The following is a 19,878-nucleotide window of genomic DNA, read 5'->3' as shown; positions in this document are numbered from 1 at the left end:
ATGAAGACCTAGATCTTCTGACCTTCCAACTTGTTAGACCTTCCAATGTTGTTATGCTTCATCTTTAAACAACTACTCAAACTGTGACCACTTACCCAGTGGTCACAGAGGGAAAACCGCTCTATTTTTTTTTTTTTCAGACATTAGACAAGACTGCAACCAAATTGATTGACAATGACCATTATGATTCAAAAAACATTGCGGCTATTCGTGATGGGGTACGTCTAATGGCCCAGAGCTTCTGTCTGCCTGTGCACTGGAGTCAGGGAAACTGTTGGGGGTATGGCGACCAGGGGGGAAGTTGAATCTCATGTACCCATGTTTGGTTTTGCTGACAGTGAGTTTGCTCGTGGTTTTTGCAGCTGTTGGCCCGGCGGGATGCCCTACGTGAAAGGGCTGCCACTAGACGGAGATTGCTGGAAGATTCGTTGCTTTTGCAACAACTGTATCAGGATTCAGATGACCTAAAGAACTGGATCAACAAAAAGAAAAAGTTGGCAGATGATGAAGAATACAAGGTAGGCAGGAGTTTTCAGGCCCTGGATATACTCATGAGGAGTTAGTTTCATGGAATTATGATCTTGGAGCCAAATGGATTTCGCTGTTCAGCTGGTTACTCGCATTTTATAGATGAGGAAACAGAGGCTGAGAAAAGGGCAACGACTCCCCTAAGATTATATATCTAGTTACAAATCAAGAATCGATATTCTGGTTATTCTATATCCTGCTGTTCCTCACCCCTTTCCTCTGGCACAACATCCAGTGACCCTTAACAGAGTGGAGGAAGGGTAGGGATGATCCTTATTAGCTGCTGTTGTCCCTTTATCAGCTTTTCTGCTCCCCCGAACTCCTAGTAGGAAGGGCTCTCTAATCTCAGAAATACATTAACAGTTTTTGAAAGCAACTAGAAACTCAAAAATATCCTAAAAGTTTGATGTAATAGAGACATAATTTTGTGGCTGGAAGGGAACAATCTCTACTTTTATAGATGAGGGAACCAGGCTCTGAGTTGATAAGTAAATTGCCCAAAGCTATCCAGTTATTTAGAAGGTAGTTTAACATAAAAGGTTAGAAGCACGAACTCTGGAGAAGGTGAACCTGGGCTTAAATTCTTACTTTAGTTTGTGTGACTATGGAAATGCCTGAATTATCTCTAAGCCATAGATTTCTGTTTCTCAGAATTGTACTAAACACATATTTTGAACTAAAAAATGTTCCATAATAGAAACTATTATGCATACACATGTATACTCACAAAGCTTAACAATTACCATCAGGGCTAGAATTACTCTCTTGATTTCTAGGCCAGTGTCTCTTGAAAGTGTCTACTTTTCCAGATATCATTTAGTCTTAGGTGTGTACTCACTATCCTTTTGTTCTTATATCTCGATAGATCTATGAACACTTATCTGTAACTTTCATTCTATGAAACTAGATTGTGTGTGTTTGGATTCTCTAGAGGAATTATGGCTCCAGTTTATGTTGAATAAACAGATCTATATGCACGGCTAATGCGTGGATGATCCATGTACTAGGAAAGGGATGGAAAATAATTCTCACCTTTCGTGACAGCTCCAACTGAGTGTTAATGCTCGCATGGGGTGTCATACTTAAAATGATCTTCAGGCAGTATCTGGGCTCAGTGGAAATAAGTCCTGGATTGGTTAGCCACATCTGCCACGTGTAGAAGGAGAGAAGGGTCACGTGAGTTTTCCAAACATTGGACTAGTGCAGTTCTCCCTTGTATCCTCTTCTTAGTACAGTGAGATTTACAGTGAGAAGCAACCCCCATAGTTAAAATTTCTGCCCCTCATTCTTCAAGTAATGTTCCCCCCAACCCCCTTCCATCTTGTCTTAGGACACACAGAACTTGAAGAGCCGGGTTCAAAAGCAGCAAGTCTTTGAAGAGGAGCTGGCAGCTAATGAGATCCTACTCAATAACCTAGAGAAAACTGGCCAGGAGATGATCGAGGGTGGTCACTATGCCTCTGACAATGTGGCCGCTCGCCTGAGTGAAGTTGCCAGCCTCTGGAAGGAGCTGTTGGAGGCTACGGCACAGAAAGGTAGGAAGCAGAGGTCTTGGTGAAAGGTCAGTTCCTAAATGCTGAAACCTGCCACATTCATCTTTCCCACCATGGATTTATCTGCTGACCTCTATGGGAAGGAAGGCTGCTCATTTGCCTCCCTGTGTCTTCCTTTTGATGGGAAAGACGTTTTTAAAATCCAACCTAAACTGAGCACACTATATCTTAACACAATTTTATGTTTCCTTTGTATATGTAGAGGTTTTATTTTTTTTTTCCTGCTGAAATTACTTTTGTTTTCTTTACTTTTCTTCTATTATTTTTTTCTTTCTCTTAAACAGCTTATTCATGAACTATGGATTCAGTATTGGCCGTGTACCTAAATCTAGTGCACATATTTGGGTTCCATGAACTAGACAAGATATTATGGCCCAGGTGATTAAATTAGACATTCGAAGATTGTTGGCGTCACATGTGATGATCCTATAATATTTTATTCTTATAGATCTTGATCACTTGTTGCTGTTTTCACCTGTCTGAAAGTGTTCAGACTCTGCTATAAGCTCTGAATAAAATCCCACATGTCTTGTTGATTAGTATCTATTTATATTTTACGATCCATGTACTAGGAAAGGGATGGAAAATAATTCTCACCTTTCAGGACAGCTCCAGTTGAGTGTTAATGCTTGCATGGAGTGTCATATTCCTCCATACACCTCTTACTTTGGAAAATTGACCAATGTCAGCAATTAATACAGATAATGAGTTTTTTCTGTCAGTACATCCCTTGTTATGGACACCAACCTAGAAACATGACTCCGCTCTGGTTATAAAGAGATATGTCATACTTATCTTTTAGGATGTCATTCTGATTTTTGCTTTAGGATAACAAAAATCCAACTTGGCTATAACAATAAATTGGCATGGCTACTCTCTCTTGGGAGACATAGTAGTTGCTTTGCAGAATGCAAATAATTGCTATAAGGTCACATAATAAAGAATTTAGCTGAACAGAGTATGAGTAATAAATTTTCTGGAAAAGAAAACTGTGAGGCATAGCTTGTGATGAAGGACAGGCACTATGAGGGGACATAGCAAAATTCAGTGAAAGACATTTATAAAAAGAAACTTCCAAATATCAAACCGAACCAACATCCCATATTATGTTTCTCTTAAAAAGTAGGGTGTTCAGTTTTGAATTTCTTTGAAAAAGAGGTCTGAATAGAGAGTAACAAATAACATATGAAAATACCAAAGATGGTTAAATATCTGGCACAGCAGAACTATACCTCACCAGGGAATATCACTTATTCTTTGTTTTTGTTTTCAGAATGCCACTATATTCAAAAGCAATTCTATCATCAAAATTCTACAAATTTAAAGGGACGTCTTCTCTCTGGAATATCAAAATATTATATTGTTTTCTAAATTGAGGGAAGGTGCATTATAGTGCAGATAGGAGCAGTTATGATGCTTAATGTGTTATAGCAATTGTCTTCTCCCAGGGACCCAGCTGCACGAGGCGAACAAGCAGCTGCAATTTGAAAACAATGCAGAAGACCTGCAGCGCTGGCTGGACGAGGTGGAGTGGCAGGTCACCTCAGAAGATTACGGGAAAGGCCTGGCCGACGTGCAGAACCGACTAAGGAAACACGGCCTCCTAGAGTCGGCTGTGGCTGCCCGCCAGGTTTGCTATTAGCTCTTTGGTCAATCGTAGGCAATTGGTGCATATATTCTGATCACACCCATGATAAGTAATTATTATTATTACTATTAATAGAGCAAAGAACCAAGGACACCCGGGTGCCCAAGTCTCTTGTCAGAACCATGTGGCTGATGTAAGACTTTATTGACTCTTGTAGACCTAACACTCTTCTCTCAGTCCAGAAATCTGAGTTTTATGTATAACCTTATCCATTATTGGTTAGGTGATTTTTGGTAGGTCATTTCACCTTTTTGTGCCTCAGTATCCTCACCTGCAAAATAAGGGTTTTGGATAAAATAGCCTTTTCCTGTTAAAATATTCTATGACTCAAAGTTCGAAGATATTTTGAATCTTACCTTTTTTTTTTTTTTTCAGTTAAGAAAATTGAAACCCACAGAAGTAAAGTGTCTTTCCCAATGTCACAAAGAAAATTAACAACAGGGCCAGGACTACGATACAGATGTCTAGGCTCCTGGTTTCAGGAATGTTTCCCCCAATATCCCACACAGACTATTATTTAAAGTCAATTTACCCAATAAGTTTCTAGATCATGAATACTATATATAAGTTTTGGAAGAATTCAGTGGAAATCCACTCCCAGTGACTCAATTTTTTATCCCAGGAATGCTAGCTTGTATTTAAAAATGATTCTGCTGTTCTCTCAAAGGTTCCTGTAATCTGTCCTGTTAAAATACATTTTTATGTTGTCTGCTCTTTGGTCATTCTGAGCTAAATGGGAAAGACACAATACTCTATAGAAAACAGAAAAAAAAAAGTCATGTATATGGCTTTAGGGATGGCTCCACAGGGCTTTCAATAAAGTAAGTGGTTGCAGGTAGGAAAATCATACAAAGAAGCCTTTCAATCTAAGTGGAGGAACAGAGTTTCAAAAGACGTAAAGATAAAATCTGTTTACTTTTTTATTTAAAAGTAAAAGAAAAAAGGACATTTTGAAGAAGATGGGCCATGTATGTAATAAATTAAGAAATAAGAGAATAGGAATGTGTGACTTCATTTGGGAAAGTTAGGGCAAGGGATCACCAGGAACTGGTTCTCCTAGTGGGAGAAGAGGCTAAGATATGATGCTTGCAAAGGGAATTTTAGATAGGGAATGTTAAAACTGGAAAAGCTCTTCAATATCCTCTAACCCAAAGTATTCATTAAATAGATGAGGAAACTAAGATCAAAACAGGTAAAAGAACTTTCTCAGGATCAAATGGCAATGGACTGGCAGCCAAGACAAAAAGCCAGGTCTACTATCTCCCTAGCCTGTGCCACCTGGCACTATGTAGATTAGAGGTTTTCAAAGAGTAGAGTGGATCTATAATGATAGTGATAATGACTGTGTTTGAAAATCACTCTATTATGATGCTTTCCAGGGTCCTCAGAAATAAGAACAGATGGCTAGTGAGAGCTTTTAATTTTAATTCTTTACAGATTCTTCAATATTTTATGAAGAAGTGAGCATATGTTTTAAGAAGCTATTGATAGCCATTTTCTTTTCCAAAGTGAGAAGAGATAGATCAAACTCTTTGTAGATTGAGCACTGGATGGCAAACTAGGATAAGTCAAACCAATGCCTAATGCACCTACACTTCCGGAAGAAATTTTCTTATTTACCAACCCCCACTCAACAACCTCCATTAAAACACACACACACACAAACAAGTAAAACAGGCAGACAGACAAAAATCCGGGGTGCTGTGTTTCTGCCAGGCCAGTTATAGTTGATCTCACTAATAAAAAAGGGATTTGTAACTATTTTACCACATTGGCATGCAACAAAAATTTTATTTATAGGAAGATCCTGCAGACTCCTGGTTCTGAATCCTTTCTTTCTCAGATATGGCCCAAGTGGAGATAACTAGATAGTGGCCAAGGCAATGCCTTTACATCTCTCTTTCCGAGGTTCTGACGCTTGTTTTTGTAGCATCACGTTTCATCTCATAGGAATTGTTCCTGCTATGCAAAAACAGTAAGCCTGAGGGGTTCCCATTTATTTATAGTTTCAGCTCATTCTAAAGAGACAGAAAGAATATGGAAGGGGAAACTGAGATAGAAAAAGGCTCCTATATTTTTCCTTCGGGCCTAAATTTATCAACACTGCCATTTAAAGCTCTGCAGTTCTGATATTTCTGATTTCCTTGAAGCATTCTATAAATATTTTGTACTTTCTACAATGTGTTTTGAGAGAACTACTTTGCTATAAATTGTCCTCAGTGTAATGAGTGGTCCTCAGTGTAGCCACCCCTCCTGCTCCATTTCGCTGACTTAGACTGAGGTCCCAACACAGCGCATATGGGAGCTGATTCTCCCATGCACCTTCCCTCCCCACCAAACTGCCACCACTTCCCACTCAATGATGTCATTTCCTGACACCCATTCTATTTCTCCCTTAGGATCAAGTGGACACCCTCACGGAACTGGCTGCATATTTTGAAGAAGCAGGACATCCTGATTCGGGGGACATGCGGGCAAGGCAGGAGTCCTTGGTGTCCCGGTTTGAAGCTCTGAAAGAGCCACTGGCCACCCGGAAGAAGAAGCTCATTGACCTACTCCGTCTGCAGCAGATCTGCAGAGACACAGAGGATGAGGAGGCCTGGATCCAAGAGACTGAACCCTCAGCAGCTTCTACCCACCTTGGTTAGTACAGCCTGAGCAGGCTGAGCCGTAAGGAGACACCAGGGTCTGCAGATTACTTGAGATCTGGGATATGGTAGTGAGGGGCTGGAAAGTTTTCTCTCAGCTCTTCCCCTTCAGACTCATGAAAATTTTGTCCAGTCTCCCATAAAAATATTTTAAAAATACTAAAAAATTCCCCTCCTAAAAAGAGACACGAATAATGCTATGAATTCAAGACCTGTGGGAAGAGCTAGGGTGTTCAACTTTTTGCTGCTTGCTCTGAAACTGAAGTTACTGTGAAAGTCCTTGGCTGAGCAGACGTAGTTAATGTTTGAGACACTGTTTCCATCTAGGTTGTTGGTGGCTGCCTTTTATAAACTATATGAGCTATTTATTACAAGGGTAAAAGAAGTGAAGTAGCAAAGTATAACATATATTTTCCTTTGAAAGGTATTAGTTCACCAATGAACCCAAGACTTCATTTACACTGAAGTACAGAAAAAAAGCCCATGTAAATGCAGTGCAACTTTGTGCATGTGTTTGGGAGCATCAGAGGGGCTGCACAATGAGGGCAATGAAAGAGTTAGTCTGGGAAAACTTCCTAGAAGAGAAAAACCTCAGGCTTATGGGAAAGGTACAGAGAGTTTCTGGAGAGATATTTTGAATGGAAAATATTGGGAAAGAAAGTTTGGAGGGGAGCAAGTTAAAGCACAATTAGGAGACAGAGAGGATGAAGCAGACAGCAGGAATTACAGATCTTATAAGATGGAGGAAATCCATGGCAGGTGGTATTTCTGTGTGCTGATTAAAGCCAGTCAGTAAGTGAAGTACTTTTATGAGCTATTTCTAATCCTTACAAATAAATCTTCAAACTGGTAATATTGTGCCTTTTTTCATGGTGAGACAACTTACATTTAGGGGATTTAATAACTTTCTGAAGTATATAGAAATTAGCAAGTGGAAGATCCTGCTTTGTATACCAAAATATACCAAAAGAAAATTGGTTGCATAATATCGGACATTCAAGCTAAGAATTTACTTGCCTTTCTACCTACCTTCCAAAAAGACAGTGATTTCTCCATTATCTTTTGTTTTTTTTTTTTTTTTTTTTTTTTTTTTTTTTGAGACAGAGTCTCGCTTTGTTGCCCAGGCTAGAGTGAGTGCCGTGGCATCAGCCTAGCTCACAGCAACCTCAAACTCCTGGGCTCGAGTGATCCTTCTGCCTCAGCCTCCCGGGTAGCTGGGACTACAGGCACGCGCCACCATGCCCGGCTAATTTTTATATATATATATATATCAGTTGGCCAATTAATTTCTTTCTATTTATAGTAGAGACGGGGTCTCGCTCTTGCTCAGGCTGGTTTTGAACTCCTGACCTTGAGCAATCCGCCCGCCTCGGCCTCCCAAGAGCTAGGATTACAGGCGTGAGCCACAGCGCCCGGCCTCCATTATCTTTTGTATGATAATGAATTGGAATCTCTTAGTACAAGAGGCAAGGGTAATAACAAAAATGAGTACAGTCAACTGAGGCAGATGTTATACATTTAAGGGCACCCAATCAATGATTAGAACTTTACCAGGAAGAACCTTTAGACCCAAGAGTTCTAAGAAATTGAGGCACACTACTTCCATACACCAGGATAATCTCAAACCTTGAAATTTCCTCTGTCTGTAGGCAAGGGCCTGATTGCCTCCAAGAATCTTCTCAACAGGCACGAGGTCATCCTGGCAGACATCAACAACCACGAGCCACGCATTCAAGCAATAACAGAGAGGGGAAACAAAATGGTAGAGGAAGGTACGTATGATTCAGACTGAGTTGGCCAGAAATCACTACGCCAGACCTCTGGGAAGAAGTTTGTACAATCTTAGGGTTTCGAGGGAATTTAAAAAAAACTGATTGGTTTTCCTACCCAATTTTCTTTGGGCATTTCTGATAGATGAGTATAAAGCTTTGTTTGTATATTCTGATAGTAGGAATCATCCAATCTCATGAGCCAGTATTCCACATTTAGTAAACCCAAAATTATTAAAATAAAATGTGTTACCTTAATCATCAATATGCTTCTCTGTAGAAGTTACAGAATTCAGAGTCTAAGTTCCAAAGCCCTGCAAAACAGACCGGGTCCCTTTCTCATGTGGAAGCTTCTAGATCTGTGAAGATAGATTTTAGGATTGCAGTGTCTTGTTATGTTTATGATAAACAGTGCCATGTCTTTATATTTCTCACTTTATGTAGTTTCAGCGCCTCTCTTCATTCTAGTCTTCCCTATTCAGAAATCTCTACTGTTTAAATATGATGTTTAGAAATGTATATCATAGGCAGGTGTGGTACAAGCAATGTAGATTACATCAGGTTTTCCTTCTGTTCGTTGACAATCAATTGCTGCCAGCCAGTATCCAGTTTTCAAAGTGTAGCTTAAAATTCAGTATGCTGAGCAAAAGTTCAGATCCCAACTGAGTGATTCAGGCAGACAAATGTTTATTTGGGATTCCTATGTTACTATAGAAACTTGCCTTTTTCCCCTTGAAATCTCTGACTGTAGCTGTGGATTTTGTCTGCTTTTTTTTTCAGTTCTATCAGTTTTCATTTCATGTATATTGAAGCTCTGTTATTATGTGCACATACACTAAGGACTGTTATTAATATGTCTTTTTGATTAAGCTAAATCTTTATATTATGAAATAGTCATCTTTATTTCTGGTGATAGTCTTTGTTCTGATGTCTATTTAGTGTGACTTTAATATATCTTTTTGATTAGTTTTGCATGGCACTTATTTCTCCATCCTTTTGTTTGAATTCTTTTTTTCTTAAATATATATATTTAAAGTAGTTTTCTTACTCAGTTGAGGAGATGAAGAGGAGACTGGTAGGTTCTTTTTCAGTTAGCCCTCCCCGAACTGCATTCCAGAAACTTCCAAAGGAATAAGCTGTGGCAATTATAGGACATATTTCATTTCTTTCCCTTCTCTTAGGAGTCATAGTCCTCTACTCATTGTCTGAAAATCATTGTATCTAAGTTTGCCCTGTTTTCTCATTGTTTAGAGTGAAAGAGTAATTCCTATGGTGATAAATCCTTTATAGGAAGAAAAGGAAATCTGTTGATTTTTCTGTTCAGTTTACAGAAGGTGTGTTTTTGGAACTCTGAGCATTATTCACTCATGGGTGTTCTGTTTTTCAGGCTGTCTTTCACTATAGCAACCCATTCACTACCACACATACATGTCTATCCCCAATCAGCACGTATTACTGCTTCATCTCACTTAGGAAACTCCAATTCCCAGGGAATTGTCATATAAAAATATGTCATATAAAAATATGACATTGACAAAATGTAGCGCCATCCTATGCCTCTCTTTTTCTTTCCCAGATTATTAAATGATTATATAATACAGTAGACATTAATGATGGTCATACTAATTGTTTAAAAATAACTACTCCATAGAACACTTTGCTGCAGAAGATGTGGCCTCTAGGGTCAAGAGTTTGAACCAGAACATGGAGTCTCTCTGCGCTCGAGCAGCGAGACGGCAGAATGATCTTAAGGCCAATGTCCAGTTCCAGCAGTACCTGGCTGACCTGCATGAAGCAGAAGCGTGGATTAGAGAGAAGGAGCCTATTGTAGACAACACTAACTATGGGGCTGATGAAGAGGCAGCTGGGGTAAGGTGGGGGTGGAGTTGAACATTGTCCAGTGAATCCTCACAAAATGCTATTAAATTGTTAATTCGGGGTTTGCTTCAGTTGTGGGACAGCTACAGGTTATGCTAAATTATTTGGGGTTCCTGGAGCCATCACCTTTGGCATTTATCAGTTGGGATTCCTTCAGAATTGACAGGGATCCCAAAAGATACACCACATTTTTCTAATCCCAGAGAGATCCTAGATTATTTAGAGATTGTCCAAATCCAAAAAATACGGCCAGAGATTTATGCCTGTCTTGATCATATCCTAAACTTCCCAGAAAAACCTTGGGCTTTCATAAACCAATCATGCTTCTGCAGTTGTACTATATGGACACCTTAATTACTTTATTGAAATTTAATTAGCCAGATGTTGGTGCAAGAAGAACCTCAAAGGTCATAATTACCCTTTATATCTGTTTCTTTGTTTTGTTCGTTGTCCTACAGGAAGTTGGTATAGTATTTCACATATCTTTAGTACTAGAAATAAATGGAATACACATTTAAAGTTATGCTAAACGTTTATCCTACGAAGTAACAATATTAATCTTTCAGCTATGATGTGTGTTGATAAAAATGTTTGTGCAAAAGCTAAATTATTTTTGATTTTAGCAAACATATTAAAATTGTTATTTATTTTTTAATTCCCATTTTCTTGAGTTTTGCAAGTTTGGGCTAAAAAGAATTTTATAATAGTTGGAAAGTAGCTCTTACCGGGATTTAAGGCAGTCAGCATAATGCAAAATAATAGCAGTTGAATCATCCCCCGGGGTTTCTTAGTCTTCCTATCTTCGTTCTGATGATCTTGTCATCAACAAATACAGGCTCTTCTAAAGAAGCATGAGGCCTTCCTAGTGGATCTCAATGCATTCGGAAAAAGTATAGAAGCTCTACGTGCTCAGGCAGAAGACTGCCAGGTAAGATAAACTTAGTGATGATGAGAATCTCACTTTGACAGAAGAAAAGGAATTCTCTTTATCACTAATTTTTACTTCTTACAACCCAGAAAACAATTGCAAAGAAAATACTAAGTTCTATGGTCCTTATAGGCAGGCAGAAATTGTAGCATCTGCAGAGACTTAGTCCCAAAGAAGTTGTCAATAAATGTTATCATGTGTTCATTGGTGTCTTTTTGGCTTTCCCTTTCTTCCTTTTTATACTTCTATCCTTTTTTTCTTTCTTTATTTCCCAATTTTCTTTGTCTGCATCTCTTCTTATCTTCCTTTCTAATTCTCTTACTTCATTCCTTGTTTTTTTTTAATACCAATACTTACTAAATGTCTGCTATATGCAAGTATGAATAAAAAATAATCCTGATTTGCAGGAAAATTACAGTCTATTAGGAAGCCAGAAATTCAAGCAATAAGTACATATAATAAATGTATGAACAAGAAAAAGAGTCTTGAAGAAAGAAGTCTTCTGTTCTCCTGAAATAAGAGGACTGGAAGATAGGAAAATTTTCGTAGCTGGGGGGATCCATTTTATCTGAGTTAATAAAGAAAAAAAGATGAGTGGTTTACTATGCAGGGATTTTCTAGTTAATAAGCCATGAGACCAAATGCACAAAGGCATAAAACAATCAGATGTATTTGGGAAATGGGAAGTGCAGTTGGTTAAGAATGTGAGTATGGCTCAGGTACAAGGTGAAAGAGAATGTCGTGAAGACTGGATGAAGCTGGAATCAAACAAATGCTATCAAGGTGATTCCTGTAGGTAGTGGAAGAATAAAAGAGCTATACTTCTTACATTCAGTCATTCTTTCTAATGAGGCTCTGAATTCACACACTTGGAGTAGACAAAAGACATAGACTCAATGTGGTCAGTCAATATATGTTTATGTAGCTCTTACACCGTGCCTTGGCCAGGGTGTGCACTCTGGGCGCCCAAACTAGAACAGATGGATTTATGCTTGTATTTTATGGGGAAACAGAGAACTTGAAGAATATGGAATCAGGCGGATCTGTGAAGGGAGGTTCATCTTCAGCTCCAATCTGATGAAGGGGCGGGTCATTGTTTAGGAAGAGGGGTTATATTTTGCTCATTGTCTCAGAGATATGATATTTGCAGAAGGTAAACATCAGAGAAAACTCTACCTTGCAGTGCATATTGCTTTCTAAAGAGAGATAAAATATCTTTAATGACCTCAGTCAGTGTTCTCAATTGTTAAAATTCTGTGGCTTTTCCTGTGCTCTAAAAAGGAAGGTCCAGAGCTCCTTGACACAGTGACTTAAAGGCCGGAATGATGGGAAAAATTTTCAGTGGAGGCCGAGGAAAGGGAAAGATGATGACAGATAGTGTGTCTTTCACTTTCTCAAAAAATTTCCTGAAATATTGGTGTATATAATCTTCTTAGACCTTCTTAGGGAAGCATATTTCCTCTTCCGCTTTAATAACCAGTTGCTTATAGCATTTAATATGTTTCTGACAAACCACATATTCACTTTCTTGCTCCACATTTATACTTCTCAACCTGCCTATCCCCCTGATAAGTGTTAGAGTGGATGATTATCTCTGACGACCACACATTTTAACCTCTGCATCCTCATAAGAGGTTCCAGCCAGCGGCTACTGTCTCCTACGAGGCCCCAGGAACTGCCCACCATTGGTGGGCTCTGCAGGGAGATACGGATGACTGACAGATGCTTCCTGTTTTTGTTTAGCAACAACAGGCTATGCCAGTGGACGAATCTGCTCGAGAAGAGAGGGTTGTGGCTTTATATAACTTCGAGGCCCGCAGCCCTCGAGAAGTCACCATGAAGAAAGATGATGTCTTAACTCTACTGAGTTCCATCAACAAGGTGAGTTTTCCTTCTAACCTCCTTTCCATCAAGAGTGGCTCTTCCAGAGTCATCTCTCCCAACCCTGCCAGATATATATATTATTTTCATCACCCATCGCTTTGTCTCTTAAATAACTATAACTAATTGAGTAGTAGCTTTCCTCCAGATATTGTACAAGAACCTATACATATCTGTTGGAATTATAATACCAACTTTACAGTTAAAGAAATGGAGAATCAAAGTTAAATAATTAGCCCAAAGATATAGTAGGTATGAGTGACAATTCTATAATATAGTTACAGAACTAAATTGTCCCGTTTGTCCCTTCTCTTAGCTTGTTCCTCTTCTGTACCAATATTCCTAGTGATGAAACAACCATGTCTGGGTTTAGGAGGAGCCTGAAGACTAGTCTTTTATCAACTTGATTTTGTTTAGATCTTGTGCCTTTGAGAACAGTGATAAAATATTGGTTGGGATTTTTACTATTTTTCCCTAAGAACTCAAGTAATTTTTTATACTCTGATACCTAATTAATCTCCAAAAATTCTTGAGAAGAAAAGAAGAGAGTTTGGGATATTGTTACTCTAAAGGTAAGTGAAGTTTTGGAGAAGCAAGCTATTTCATTATCTAATATATGCCAGGCCTTTTTTTCTCTTTGTCTAGGCCCCTTTACTTCACCATATTATTCTCTGAAGAAATTAATTACAAAGAGGCCAGTAAGTCTAGCAACACTAACAACAACAACAACCACAAAAAAATCACATAAATGAATTCCGGAGCAATTCACAATTTTTAGAACCTCTGGAAAATTTTTTGTGCAATATTATCAGACATATATGCTCTACTCCCAAGAAGTCTAATTAGAACTCACTTCATGTGCTTTCTGTAAATTTCTCATGAACAAAATGCCCCATCATTAGAAGAGCTGTCTTTGGTGTTTAAAAAAGTTAAGGGTCTAAAATCAAATGTCAGATTACTTGATTTCAGAAACTTGTCTCTTCAATTCTTGCAATTCCTTGATTACTTTCTTTGTAATATGTAAAAATTATCTGCCTCTCAATGAAGAGGGTTAGCTTCTCTTGGCCATTGGCCTGTGCCTGTGCCTAGAGTCACAGTTAGAAGTCTTGGAGCCTCTCCTGTTTGTTCCAAGAAGTAAGGGAGGAGTGGGGGTCTACTCTCCCTGCAGGACTGGTGGAAGGTTGAAGCCGATGATCACCAGGGCTTTATCCCTGCTGCCTTTGTCAGAAAGCTGACCCCTGATGAATTCCCAGGGCTCCCACTGCGGCGGCGAGAAGAGCCAGGCAGCATCACCCAGCGCCAGGAGCAGATTGAAAACCAGTAAGTTCTGGAGGCTACAGAACTGGACAGTGTTTGGCCAAACACTTCCCATTGGCTGAAGACTCTGTAACTGTTAGAGATGCCATAGCAAATCCGCAGATGTTAAGAACTGAAAGTAAACCCAGGATCCTTCCAGTATTTCAGTTTTGTTGTGCGGAAAGGCAGCCCCAAAACCATTAAGTCAATTGCCTGAAGGCAGACTCGTACAGAGCCATGTCTTCTGACTCTCTGCCCACATTCTTTAAAGGTCATTTAAAAGTCAATCTCCTGGCATTCCTATGAACTTCGTTTATTATACCAGGCTGTTTCATATTCAGTTGTCATATAAAAAGTTTATGTTTATAGAATGAGATGTTGCCAGTCATACTACTGGGTCATTGACAATTTTATTATTTTTAGATGCTGTATTGTGTGTTCACCTCTCTGCTCCCCAGGCCCTTTTTCTTCTATCTTTGTTTCTTCCTCTCTTCTTTTGATATTTCCTCCCTCTCCCTTTTGTCTCTTTTATTCTTTATTTTTCTCACTCTTCCTCTACTCTTCTGTTTTTTTCTCCAACTTTTATTCCACTCTTCCCATTGTCTTGACATCTCCACCCAGGTACCATTCCCTCCTGGATCGGGCAGAAGAACGCCGACGCCATCTATTGCAACGTTACAATGAATTTTTGCTGGCCTATGAGGCAGGAGACATGTTGGATTGGATTAGAGAGAAAAAGGCAGAAAACATCGATGTGGTACTAGATGATGTTTGGGAACTGCAGAAGAAGTTTGATGAGTTCCAAACGGTGAGAAAGAGGAACTTTCTCCCAACACCTTTTTAAGGGTTGTCATTGTTTCCTTTTATCCCCTATCTACTTCCACATAAATCTTCAATTTATTTCTCACTTGTTAAATATCCTCCCCCAAACTACTGAGAGCTCTGCAGCTCAGCTCTTCCTTTGGGAATTGCAGTTGTTAAAAATTGGAAGGGAAATGCAAAGAAAGTTACCCTAACTGTGCAGCCTGCAGTCCCCGCCACTCCAAAATCCTGCATGAAGTTCCAGTCTCCCTGAATTCTTCAACGCTTGCCCTATAACTTACTGTGTTCCTGATGCACAGCTTGAGATGAAGTGTTGTGAATCAGTCTATAAAGTCTAATCATGGGGCATGGGTTGGGGAGGAAAAAGGGAAAGAACAAGCTGACTTTATAGCCAGATAGTTTCTAAGGTTTTGCCTGCATAAAACCTTTTCATTGTCCTTCCTTCTCTCAGATTTATTCCATTATCTTAACTAGCAGTAAGTGTACATTCCTTCCTTTCTTTCTCTTATGATACCTTCTACATGGAATTCTCTATCTCGCTATATATATGGGTTGGGGGAGAACTCCCTAGAGCTGTTTCTTACAACATCTCTTGACACAGGCAGATTGTAACTCAGTTAATAAAATTCTATAAAGGTGGAGGATTTTGTAGTGATAGAAAAGAATATTACACAGCTCAGGTATAAATCACTCTGATGGTATAACTAAACCAGGTGAGATTTTAAGAAATCTAGAAAAATGTATATACTGCATACTCCAGCTATATAATAGTTCCCTTGGCAAGTTTTGGAGAGCCACTAGATGTCAGAGTGTTTAAGGGCAGTCTTCTCCATGGCAGTTTAATGGAGGGCAGCTTGGTATGCATAACAAGTGAGGTTGGTAATATGTTTACTATCTAGCCAAGTAGGGGCAGAGATGAGGAGGCAAGAGTGGTGGATTCTTGGGAAGGATATTTACATTGCTTGGGGCAAATTTTCCCATCCAGGATTTGAAAACCAATGAGCCTCGGCTAAGGGATATCAACAAGATAGCTGATGATCTGCTATTTGAAGAACTTCTAACACCAGAAGGAGCTCAAATCCGGCAGGTAACTGAGACTCCCTCCAGTCCTCCTCACCACCAGGTTGGGCTTTGGGAGTCTTCATTTCACTCTAATATTCTCAACTTTATATTGTGCAGATTAGCTAGGACATGCAGGATGTAATGGCAGTTTAGAACTGATGACTGGAAAGGCCAAAGACAATAGTCCAAATCGTATATCCATTTTTGTTGTCTAAATGAACTTAATTGAAGCAGGTTCACTTATTAACATTTATTGAGTATTCTTTGTGCTCTCACATAAGTACTTTTGTAGAGGGGATGGAGGGAGACAAAATAATTGGGGGCAGAAGTTCATATTTACCTGTAAGTGGCAGTGTTAGACATATTAGAGCATGTGGCACTGGACATCAAGAAAACTGGGTTTAAGTGCTGGCTCACTCCTTGCCTGTGTCCTTGGGCAAGTCACTTCATTTCTAAGGATCTCAGTTTCTACATCTGACAAGCAAGAGTGTTGGATAGCACAATCTCCAAATTTCCCTTTAATTTTCTGTACTGAGCTCTATAAAATTGAACATAAAGTTCTTTCTTTCCACCTCCATCCCAGAATATAACTTTTGAACTGAAGTTATTTGAACTGACCTAAAATTCTTAAATTACAATACATACTCTTCTCCCCCTCACCGCTGCACTCACACAAGAAATTCTCAAATACATGAATGCAAAGAGAATGCAGATAAAGAAGCTTATTAGTGTGAAGGGGTTAATCAGGAAAGTTTACCGAAAGAGAAAGGTTCTAATAAACAAAGCCAAAAAGGAGAAGAATATAGAGCAGCAGAGATGGGGGAGGGGACATTCTTGACCTGATCCAGATCTGGACTTATAGTTCCATAAAAGACCTAACAAACATTCATGAATGTCCAGTCTAGCTCTCTGGGTTCATAAACCAGTGAGCATGAGTTTTCTGCCACTTTTTGTGTTGGTTGTTATGGGATAAATGGGAGAAGGAATGTGTAGAGGAAAAATTACTTGCCCCCTACAAAAAGTAGGGCTCTAATAGGTCACTCAATATATTCAAAACAAGATACAGAAAGATATTATGCTTGTCTTAGAGAAATGTGATAGCTCCTAACTACCAAAGCAACACTTTCCAATCAATTTTCTGAGTTTGTAATCTAGACTCTGGCAACAAGCATCTGCTCTAGGATTGATGGTTCCACCCTGGTACATCCTTTCGGGAAGAAATCCCTTTCTCTACTGCTCTGGCAAAAATGAGGCACAACCTCAAGAGTTCCAAAAAAGAAGTAAAGCTATGCAATTTCTGAAGAAGACAAGAACAAGCATGATTTAAATCCCATCCAGTCTTTAGAAACCAGTGGGGTATCTGGGTTAGTTCTCTGTCTCCGGTCTGATGTGTCTGCCTCTTTCAGGAATTGAATGTCCGTTGGGGTTCCTTGCAGAAGCTTGCAGATGACCAGCGGCAGCTACTGGGCAGTGCCCATGCTGTCCAGATGTTTCACAGGTGAGAGTTGTAACTCTAAAAGGCAGTGCTGCTCTAGAACCTAGTCACAATACTCCCAAGTCTAGTCCCTGTGGTAGAGCCATAGCTATCAGTTTAACCCTCCTCCCTGAGATGGAGACAATTTGCCAATAGGAGATCAGGTTTCTCACTAGTGGATTCTCACCTGACACACAGGATATTCCCAGACAACCAACTTCAATTTTCAAATACCTTAGCTGGGCCCTGGTACATAATTAATAGTCTATATATGTTTCCATGATAGTGAATGAAAGTTAAAGTAGAAACAAGAAGTTTTAAGTAATTACATTTCTGAATTATAAGCAGACTGTTGAGGGCAACAGATGTCACATTGAACTTAACTGCTCATTCAACATTATTTTGTTTGATTTTCAAACCTTTGTTGACACTAGAAACACACACAGTCATACAAACAAACAGAACAGAAACCAAACACCTTCAGTGTGTATAAATGTATTTTTGAAGATGCAAGGAAGGAAAACTGAGACTCAGATGGGTCTGGCTGTTCAGATAGCCTAAGATGGAAATCTGTGAAATGTAATGGGTAGGCATGTGGTTCTGCAGTCAGACCACCTGCTTCAAACTTGGGCTCCACCATCAGGCGGTGATGTAATCTTGAGATTGGGGCCTTTCTTGGGCTTCAACTTCCTGATATGGATCATAAGAATGGTAATAGCAATTATGCCTCCAGGAGCTGTAAAGGCTAAATGAGCCTAAGTGTTTAGCACATTATAAAGGGTGACATTGATAATGGTGGTGGTGGTGGTGACTTTCTTGTGAGCCCTGCTAGTCTGCCTGTGGTACACATCCTAACTCCTAAACTCTCTATTCTCTTATGTACCAGAGAAGCAGATGACACGAAGGAGCAGATTGAGAAGAAGTGCCAGGCTCTCAGTGCTGCAGATCCTGGCTCTGACCTGTTCAGTGTTCAGGCCCTTCAGCGACAGCATGAGGGCTTTGAGAGAGACCTTCTACCCCTGGGGGAAAAGGTGAGATGTGCTTCTAAGCTTTTTTTTTTTTTTTAACACTTTTCTCTTCATGTTTATGCCTACACCAATGCCCCCTTCTTTGGTCCTCTTTCCCAGTTCCATAGTCTTATATTCTCTTTATCTTGCAACATACTTGTTTTTGTACCTGTCCCTACATAAGACCTCTAAAAGCACATGCCCCCATGCCCATTAGCAAGGGGAAAAATGCATTGCACTTCTACTGTGTAAGTGAGTACTCTGTGTCCCTTGCCTCTTTAGTGGGTTCCAAGCAACCAGAACTTGTGGCATCTGGTTGTAGGCCAGTAGCCTAGGATATACAGCACATGTCCATATGCCTGAGCATGGACAGGATAGTCAGGCCTATGCCTGAGCATGGTGCAATTTTTTCTCAGTCAGGAATTGAATGAGTTTAACTCTGCTCCAACCCAAAAGTGAACTCTGGACCTTGGACCTTGCCAGACACACTCAGAGGCTTCATACAGTTTGACACTATTATGCAGAGCAAAAAGAAGCCCAGAAGATGTCTATATTAGAAAGATCTTCATATGAAGAATGAGGACGCTTGGATTCTCTAAGTGATGCTACCATTAACCAGAAGGATCCCTTAACCACTCTTTCCCACAATTTGTTTTTCTCTTAAAAAGAAGTATAATAATATCCATTTTGACTACTTCAGAGTTATCATGTAGACTGAATGTTGATGTTATTTTATATAGTATTAAGACATGCTTGTATATCACTGATGTCTATGTGGGGAGATGAATACCAGAACTCAAACTCTTCTTTTGCTAAGATTCAAGTGCAACTCTAGGCTGATTATCAGAGCTCTTGCACCTCCCCAGGTGACCATATTGGGGGAGACAGCAGAGCGTCTCAGTGAGTCCCATCCGGATGCCACTGAGGACCTGCAGAGACAGCGACTGGAGCTGAATGAGGCATGGGGTGACCTGCAAGGGCGCACACAGGATCGTAAGGAAAGCCTAAATGAGTCCCAGAAATTCTACCTGTTCCTCAACAAGGCCAGGTAAACCTCAAAGGGCAGACTTACACCAGATAGGGCAGGCAATTGCCATGTCTGGCCCCTGAGGAGAGCTTCTAGGAGCAGTCTTGGTGCAGATGCTATTCACTGCTAGGTGTGGAGGGCATCACTGTGTCCAAGTCTCACTTCTTGTAAGGCACAAACATCTCAGATTCAATGCTTCGAGCCATAAAATATTGAAGTTTGAGGGAATGTAAGGCCATCTAGGTTAAATTAAGCACGCTTCTGTAAATGTATACTATACATAAGGTACTAGTTGTGGGGTGTTAGGGCTTTTGTTCAATTGAAGAGGCAGAGTAGAATATGAATAACCATGGCAGA

General features: G+C 39.7%; 1 protein-coding gene across 1 annotated transcript in view; it reads left to right on the top strand.

Annotated features, from left to right (window-relative positions):
• Positions 1–19,878, top strand: part of SPTA1 (spectrin alpha, erythrocytic 1) — a 65,428-nt gene that overhangs the window by 17,084 nt on the left and 28,466 nt on the right. The window contains 15 exon segments of the mRNA XM_076000262.1: positions 141–218; positions 363–518; positions 1,859–2,063; positions 3,530–3,711; positions 6,129–6,372; positions 8,027–8,149; positions 9,798–10,015; positions 10,860–10,952; positions 12,696–12,833; positions 14,002–14,153; positions 14,751–14,937; positions 15,937–16,038; positions 17,420–17,511; positions 18,374–18,518; positions 19,361–19,542. Coding sequence (XP_075856377.1) covers positions 141–218; positions 363–518; positions 1,859–2,063; positions 3,530–3,711; positions 6,129–6,372; positions 8,027–8,149; positions 9,798–10,015; positions 10,860–10,952; positions 12,696–12,833; positions 14,002–14,153; positions 14,751–14,937; positions 15,937–16,038; positions 17,420–17,511; positions 18,374–18,518; positions 19,361–19,542 — 2,297 coding nt within the window.

The sequence above is a fragment of the Microcebus murinus genome, chromosome 2 (genome assembly GCF_040939455.1).
Source record: "Microcebus murinus isolate Inina chromosome 2, M.murinus_Inina_mat1.0, whole genome shotgun sequence".
In the NCBI taxonomy this organism is placed as follows: Eukaryota; Metazoa; Chordata; class Mammalia; order Primates; family Cheirogaleidae; genus Microcebus; species Microcebus murinus.
This window is presented reverse-complemented; position numbering and strand designations above follow the sequence as displayed.